The sequence below is a fragment of the Macrobrachium rosenbergii genome, chromosome 51 (genome assembly GCF_040412425.1).
Source record: "Macrobrachium rosenbergii isolate ZJJX-2024 chromosome 51, ASM4041242v1, whole genome shotgun sequence".
Classification (NCBI taxonomy): Eukaryota; Metazoa; Arthropoda; class Malacostraca; order Decapoda; family Palaemonidae; genus Macrobrachium; species Macrobrachium rosenbergii.
In genome coordinates, this window is record NC_089791.1 from 14,527,224 (window position 1) to 14,536,039 (window position 8,816).

The following is an 8,816-nucleotide window of genomic DNA, read 5'->3' on the forward strand; positions in this document are numbered from 1 at the left end:
TTCGTGAAGAAAATACCTTTGCATTCTTTTAACACTTAAAACATTCGTTAGAGTCCGAAATCCTTCTAAACGTCAGTGACATTCCTCACAGAATTTCAAGGTAATATTTTAGGTGTAATAACTTTCCTTTCAAGTTCTTGACAGAGGGAATATTCAAAGTATCACCATAAAAAAACTGTTATCTCTTTATGGTATGCCAGGGGAAAAATCAGCATAGAGTTCTCTCAATTTTTCCCTACACCAGTGACCTTACAACCTGGCTATCTCGTCCGGGTACTTTAGTACAAGAACTTGGTTATAATCTAGGGCACTGGATGACCTTTATCATTAACTAACCTGTATAGTTTTTCTGTCGAACAGAGAATGGGCGTCCTTGATGCAGATTCAGCCATTCGATTTTGTCACTTTAGTCAACAGCCATTTCTCTGAGAAAGCTGAAACGCAATCGATTTGGAGTATTGCTCATACTATTAACATTATCGAAATGAGAAACACTATACTTGAAGTGCTTCTATAAGCAGAACCAAACCAATGTGAAATAGAAATTCTGTGGCCAATATCTATAATATAAAACAAGGCACTTAGCATTACGTATAATACCCTCTTTTCCTCTTGTTTAATTAAACCATAACTGAATGATTTTAATACTTTCCATACATTCTTTCATTCTTTAACAAATTACCGACGACTTATTGATTGAAGGTCCACGATCTCCAGTTCTCTCTCTCTCAATCATTTCTGTTTTATGACATTCCAGGCTCTCGTACTCGTTCTTGTGGCAGCAGCCTCTGCTCAGCTCGCAGGCGGCGCTGGCTTTGGCGGCGGCGCAGGCGTAGGCGCAGGAGGAGCCGCCGCAGGTGGTGCCGCTGGTGGTGGTCTCGGCGGACTCTTCGGTCCCCCAAGAAACTATGGCCCAAAGGTCTACGGCCCCGGTGCCAACAACCGCTTCGCCATACCTCCTAACCCAATCTTGATAGAACGCGCTCTGGCCATCGTCAACCAAGTGCCAGGAGCTCTTATCGTAAGTTGACATTTTTTTCAAAATTTATTTTTAGGTTCTAAAGTTAGTTAAGAATAAGTCAAGAGATCTCTTTCCCAAAAGAAAGTCTGTAAGATTAATTTTTCATTCACTTGACCCCACGGAAAATCAACGGAATTTCGAAAATTTCTATTAAACAATACTATCTACAACAGCAATCATATCTACAATTCAAGACATGCATAAAGTAACTACTGTTTGGTAAACATCTGTCTATCAGATTCTGAGATGGTATTCTTATTAACTATATTAAGAGACTACCCTCTCAATTCTTAACCCCCGAATTCTTTCCCTCCCCCTGCAGTTCCTCGACGTCAACGGCGAGATCAAATTCACCGATCGCTTCGGAAGGGAAGCCGACATCATCCACCCAAGCGGCATCGATCTTTCTGAACTCATCGAGAACTAAGATTTCTGATAATCTTACACTCTGAGTCTCTTACTTTCACTTCCTTCCTTCCACTATCGTCTTCTAGTTCTGTCTATCTTGCTATCTTCTAGAATCCATCTCCTAAGGATCAAAAACTCCTCATCCTACAATCACGCTAACTGACTTCCCTCTCCCTTTTTCTATGAGTTATTCTTCTTTTCTTGTCTCTACTGCATTTCCTGTTTCCAGATTCCGTTCCGAGAGCACATATATATTCATATATTCTTAGCATATATTTATATCCCTTCTCGAGTACTGTAGATCTGTATCGCTTAGCCTTGAGTACCTCCTTCCCTGTTCCTCCGCCTTCGGCGGCCATCAAGCGCTTGTCGAGTTCTATTGGCTTCCAGAGACCAAGCAATAGCCCTTGCAGAGACCTTCTGAGCTGACGGGAGTTGATAGCGCTCCGCCCCACCGCTCTCAACAAGCGGTCGGGTCGCGGGCGTCCGACTATACCCGACTGGCAGAGTCGTTAGGGAATTTTGGTTGTCCTGTATTTATGAATAAATTGTCAAATTTAAGGAATTACGTCGACTCCAGCTAGCTGGGGCCGAGTAATTCTAACAGGAATCGAACTTACGACGTACATCAATTGTAATGTAAATAAAAATATACCTATACGTTAAGTATCATTATCCTTACCCCTGAAATTTATAAAGTTAGGTTGTCTGTGATGAGCAATTATTGCAAAGAAAGAAAAGGTCCAAGTTACAATGAAAAATACTCCAGCATAATTAGTGCATTAAAATCCAATACCTTTCGAAATTCTTAGAAAATAAATTAAAGTGCAAATGCTAAAATTAAATGAAAACAAAAGACGCTCAGCTAATTACTGTATCAATGCACAAGCCACATATGAGTCACAGGCAATTGCACTTTAACGTGCTACAGAATTACTAATAATTATACATACTTTAATACAGTGAAAAATGTTTATTGTACTGAGTATAACTTCTATGATACCCGCAAGACTGACCTATAAAAATTCATCTGAAAAACACGAAAAAACATATTTAAATATAATAAAAACCATTTAGAACCAATATGCTGTAAAAAAACTCAATCATGTTTCTTCCACTAAGTATGCTTTTGTAAAAAAAATACAGAAACTGAAATCGAAATGGTTGCGTACTGAAAAAGGACCTCTACTGATAGAGCCCAGTAGATTAATGTTGATAAATGTAAACTAATTATATGCAATCAAACAATACACACAAAACACAAATAAAACACACAAATAATACACACATACATATATATATATATATATATATCTATATATATATATATATATATATATATATCTATCTATCTATCTATCTATCTATCTATCTATCTATCTATCTATCTATATATATCTATCTATCTATCTATATATATATATATATATATATATATATATATATATATATATATATATATATATATATATATATATATATATATATATGTGCATATATCAATGTGTGCAAGTGTGTAATTCAGAATAATGTGAAGTGAAAAGTATCGTGAATGCTTTTGAAATCCTAGCACTGCAAGCTGTCATCTGAAAGTTCTTAATTAAAAACGTATTGCAATAAGGCGTCAAAATTGACAGAATGGCGTATAAGCGCATGGTCATACTGGAGGTAAATTTTTACGTTTAATAAAAAACCCCCGATAACAAGAATTCCAAGGAAAGTCTACAATGAGACCACAAAATATCATGGCCGCTTGCCAATTTCATCCTACTGATTATGACGGATTCTGATACTTGGAATAAAAGTGAGTCATGAGAAGTAAAGAAAAAATACAGGTACGAAAACAATAAAAAGATAAAATTACAGTTATGAAAACAATAAAAAGATAAGAGTAAAAATAAAGAAAAAAGAAATCAAGTAAGAAGTGTTAAAAAAGTACAGGTCAGCACGTGCTTTAAATTTGGGCCCTTCAGGGCAAGGCGAGGCTCTGCCTGATCATGGCCACATTGCTTGACAGCCACAGAGACCCATAATACCCCCATACCCTTAGTGACTGGGCACGTAAGCAACGTGCACTTTTGAAAACTAGAACACCAACTTGAAAAAAAACCGGGTTTCGTTAAGATTCTCTGTCCCGTTAACCTTGACAACTGATGACTACTGCCAATGTGGTCAGGTATTTTATTTAGTTTTTCATTACAGAGAGAGAGAGAGAGAGAGAGAGAGAGAGAGAGAGAGAGAGAGAGAGAGAGAAAATAACATTTCTGCTGAAGTTGGAGAACCGAAATAATGAGAGTTTAGTCGATAACTAAGTCGAAGGTCCGAAAAATCCTGTATCTAGACCTGCGCTAACGAACAGTTTTGAGAAAAAGGACGAGAGTGAAAGAAACGTCGCGTAACTGTTTGACATTCGGTCGAGTTTTTCTTCCGAATTCTGACCTTTTCGGTCTGATCTCTCTGCCTCGTTCCCATTCTGCCGGTAGAGAGGCAGCTTCTTGCTCTCCGCAGGAAGAACATTCTAAGGCCTACAAGAAGCACTTGCAGGTGACGCTGGTAGTCCCTGAAATTTTCCATACACAGCTTCCTGAATAATATGAATGGAGAGAGAGAGAGAGAGAGAGAGAGAGAGAGAGAGAGAGAGAGAGACCCTGTAACCCAAAAGTTGTTCTATGTTGCAAATGGGAACATTTAAATGGTCTTGAGACCGCCTGTCATCAACTCCCAAGCTTAAGTGTTTATTTGACAACTTCCTAGTTGCCTTTACAACCTTGTTCAAGAATGAACGGATGGATTAAAGCGCAATGAACTAAGAATGTAAGACAAAACGCAGAGCAACAAGAAAGAACACAAGACAGGTAAGAAAAACAGAGAATAAATAAAAGAAATGGCAAAGTTCTCGTAAAAGTTTTCCTTGAAAGAATTTATGCGACGGAAATACCAGATTGAGAAATATGTTCAAGGCAGACTTTATACCCAAAAGATTGAGTCATAACAAAAGCGAGGGAGTACTGATTCATCAAGAATATCACAACGCCAATGAGAGAGCGAGGCTGCGATTCGGAACATTTAAATGATCTTGAGATCGCTTGTCGTCAACTTTCAAGAGCTGGCTTGAGCTTTAGTTTAATAACTTCCGTGTTTCTTATACTTGAAAGCTACCTCACGAAATTAATTTCAGCTCATAAGAAAAATGTGTACGAATATCAGAGAGAGAGAGAGAGAGAGAGAGAGAGAGAGAGAGAGAGAGAGAGAGAGAGAGAGAGAGAGAAATTAAAATTTGCAAATATTATAGAACAGGACTATAGAAGTTAGGCCAAAGGCCAAGTGCTGGGACCTATGAGACCAGGCCACTCAGCGCTGAAACGGAAATTGACAGCAAGAGGGTTTGGAAGGTGTTACAAGAGAAAAACCTTGCAGTTGCACTATGAAACTATTGTTAGCAGAGGGTGGAAAGTATGGTGGAAGAAAGCGAATATGAACGGAGGTACAGTTAAAAAATGCCTACAGTGCATCGCGTGAGGTGCACTGAGGCCACTACCCCCGTTCGGGGTCCAAGTGTCAAAGGATTAACACCTGCAATCATCCTTGTAAGACTATCTAGTTACAGAACAAAAATGAAAGATCAGAGTCACAAGGTCCAACAACGCAGTAAATCGTAATCGACATCTTATTAAAATTGTAAACGGCTCAGTGCAAAAAGTTGAGTGACATTCTAAGAGAAATTAAGTAATTTTACTTGAGCACATGGGGTGCTAATTTCACAATAGGTTGAGCCGGAAAAAAATTACCAACCTAATATTCACCGGAAATCAGCAGGTATAAATGAAACACCTAAAGTCCGCCTTTTTTTTAGGATAACTTATATGTTATTAGTGTGTTTTTGATCTTCGCAGGGGCTTCAGAAAATAAATCGACGTCAAACTTAATTTATCCAAGGGTCTCTTGGCTAAATGGTTTGCTTACCGCTTTCTTCCTGTCTCTTGTTACTGCTGGTATTAGATCTGTTCCTTAATTTCAGGTTTTTCTCTCTCATCTACAACGTTCAATCAGCTTCTTTCCCTAATCATTATTCTGTCAAACATTCAGCTCTCAGGGACAGTACTTCTAGCCTTTCTCTCTCTTCGCTTTCAAACTAGAATTCTGGCTTAACTAATAGATTCTGATCTGGAGGACACATCTGCATGGGAAGCTCAAAACCTACAGTTTTTAAGGAACGTCTCTTTCACACAGATCCCACTAATTTACTCTTTAAGCTTTCTCTATTATTTCTTCCAACATTCTGCCTTAAATAATTTAATGCAAAATAATAAATTTGCCTAATAAGTAGAATTTTGGTTATTGTGTCTAAGAGTCGTTATTTCATCTTAGTCAGCAGTAAGATAACCTCCCATGCCCGCTTGAAAGACTGCTCTGATATTTGGGATGCACCTACATTTTTCTACTTTTTAGCTTGCACTCAAGATCCTCTCTTTTTTCCATAGCATGTTGCACTTGTCTTCACTTTTTTTGCAAGTATTTTTTCAAGACCTGTTCTGTCGAAAGTGTCCACGCAACTTTCAAGGCTATTTAAAATTCGCCAGACCATCTCATACCACACTTACTGGTGGCTGTCGGCGATAAACTGTAAATGGTAGCGTCAGTGACAGTTGGTTTTTTAATAGCGACAAGCTACCGAATTTCCTCTTCGCTTCCGTTTTCCTTAAAATCTAAAACTTTTCTTCTTTATAGACATGGTACCGAATTTCCTCTGCGCCTCCGTTTTCCTTAAAATCTAAAACTTTCCCTCTTCATAACCATAGTAATACCTCCCAAAGCGTTCAGGCAATTTGTTCGAATCTTTTCATGCTAATGTCTTTATTTACAATTCATACATGCAAAATGTTTGAAACAAACTGAATGATAAATAATGAAAGTCACTATTAACTGACACTTCACCGCTTAAAATCTAAAGCTTTCCCTCTTGCAGGATGCCACCAGGCAGCTCACTTCCGATGTGGACTATAAGCTGACTTTCCCCTTACTAAAAAGTCTTAGTTATGTTAGACGAAGAGAAGGTTACTCATCTGGGTATTCATATTTGTAAGGGAAAGCTACTCGGTTTAAACATTAACTTTTTGGCAAAAGGATTCAGGATGAAAATACACTTACCGGCACAGCCAACAAATGAGATGCATTAATTCAAAAGGGCCAAACTTAGCACGAGGTACCCGTACATAGTCACAAAGTTTCTTATCGTAAGTCCAATGAAAACATTTTGAAAATAAATAATTTCAATTAATAATTTTGATATCACTCAAACGCCCTGTAAATGACTAAACCAACTAATTCTCCATCACTGCAATCGAAAAGAATACTACATCACGAGAACCTATATTTTCTAATCTGCTTTCACGATGCAGAAATGTATAATGTACATAAAGTGATCTTCTAGAAATTACTCATTTTTGAGAGAAATGGGTTAAAAGCCAAGCATCACCACCAGAAAATATTTCTAGCATTTTAACTAACAAATTAAAGAAAAAGCTTCCAAAGTATTTCGCAAATTTGACCCATAAAACCCAGGTCAAAGTCATGGTCACGAAGTCTTGTTGACTTGAATTCAGTTTATACTGATAAATTATACCCGTAATTTCCTTACAATCAAGTTTATAAATTTTAACGTTTTCAGATAACAGTTTCACATTAAAATGCGCTCCTGTTCCTGTTAAGCGAAATAAAAATACAATGTTCCCGAAGGAAAACAACTAACGATGAAAAAAATGCGTTCGTGAAGGTGAAAAACCTTGACTGATGTAAAAAAACGTTGACGCTCGAGTACAAAGACAGGCAAACAGCATATGGTAACGACTGAAAACATTTACTACTATAAAAAAAAGAGGAAAAAATATTTTCGTATTAGATCAAAATAAGACGACAGATAAAATCTTAATGCCAGATTAAACAAGCGTAAAATTGTAAGAGAGAGAGAGAGAGAGAGAGAGAGAGAGAGAGGAGAGAGAGAGAGAGAGAGAGACATTACATACGAATAAGCAATTCAGGGAAAATATACTCTCACCTGAAACTATGTTTATAACAGAACGTGCTGAAAAACTCTCCCAACTTTTATTTTGAAATTTATGAACTTTTGATCTTTTTCATTAGCTCTGCACTACAGGCGAAAGTATTTTTTCTGACCTTGAAAACAGTAAAAAGACTAAACACAGTAATTACAGCGTCCAGTTCGATAACCTTTTCTCCCCCTACACAACACCAATCATGGCATCTGCTTTTCCAAATTCCCAACGGACTTCGTTATTTTTACGTCTCTCGTTTTTCCAGTTCCATTTCTTCCTTTCTACTCGGAACAAGCAACAGCAAAAGACTGCTCTCCCGTCTGTGTACACGTCTGAGAAAAAGCCTTTCAACAATTTTGCAAAATTAGATTAGATTCTTTTCATAATGAGTTAAGCTTGAAACCATGACTCGACTGAAGTTAAATATGCACTTCACATTTCCGCAAGAAACATTTTATTAAATATCAACGTACAAGTGGAACCGTTAATCCATTACGTTAATCCATTTTAAAAGTATTAAAAAAAATCACACTTAATAAAATGGTCATCCTCTGAGCTACTAATAAAGTCTGCAACCATGAGTACAATAAAGGGAGACTGTTGACAACGAGGGAAATAAAAGAAAATTTTTGTAATGAATTTAGTGAAATGTGAAAACAAAGTACATCTAATGTAGGCCACACCACAAAGTAAATGATTAAGAATAAAAACAATGCGAATAAATAAAAAATATAGACACGCCTGTTCGATAAAATAGCAAAGCGCGCAAGATTTTATTTGAAGCTAGCATTTCGCCAAAAGAAACCAGCCGTTTCAGCCATTTCACAAAATTAACGTTATGATAAAAGAGGCGTCTCAAAGGATGTCTCAGAGGATGAAGCCAGCGTAATACAGATTGTATATTTACGACGCAGCCCCGTCTTGTCGTGTATTTTTTATCGAGAGATGCTCGATCCTTCTCGCCGTTGCTGCCATTTTCTCGAGACTGACAGTGTAGGCCATTGTTGGCCGTGTTGAGTTTAGATCAACAGTTGATACTGCTATGGAGGAGGACCTTACAATACACAGTTATACGTTTCACTGTTGATTTTTTGCTAAAGATCAAAAGGGTGTTGACTCAACTGTTTCATCTAGCTAAAATTCAAGCCCAAAAGGATTATTCTATAAGAGTATTATTTACGCCCTTCCTAGACTTCTTCATTTGGACATTAATGTATGAATGGGTTTTCAAAAATTGGTCACCTTGGTACTTTTTGTGTGAATACCAGTGATCACCCATCGACAGTCGATAGGTGTCCACCGGTTGCTTGATATTTACGTAAACAAGAAAATCT

At 37.4% G+C, this 8,816-nt stretch overlaps 1 protein-coding gene across 1 annotated transcript; it reads left to right on the forward strand.

Moving 5' to 3' along the window:
- Window positions 1-730: 730 nt before the first annotated feature.
- On the forward strand, window positions 731-2,089 carry LOC136833141 (uncharacterized). Its single transcript, XM_067094838.1, has 2 exons — window positions 731-1,021; window positions 1,344-2,089. Exons 1-2 carry the CDS (start codon window positions 746-748, stop codon window positions 1,446-1,448), a joined length of 381 nt encoding a protein of 126 aa, XP_066950939.1. The 5' UTR covers window positions 731-745; the 3' UTR covers window positions 1,449-2,089.
- Window positions 2,090-8,816: the final 6,727 nt, after the last annotated feature.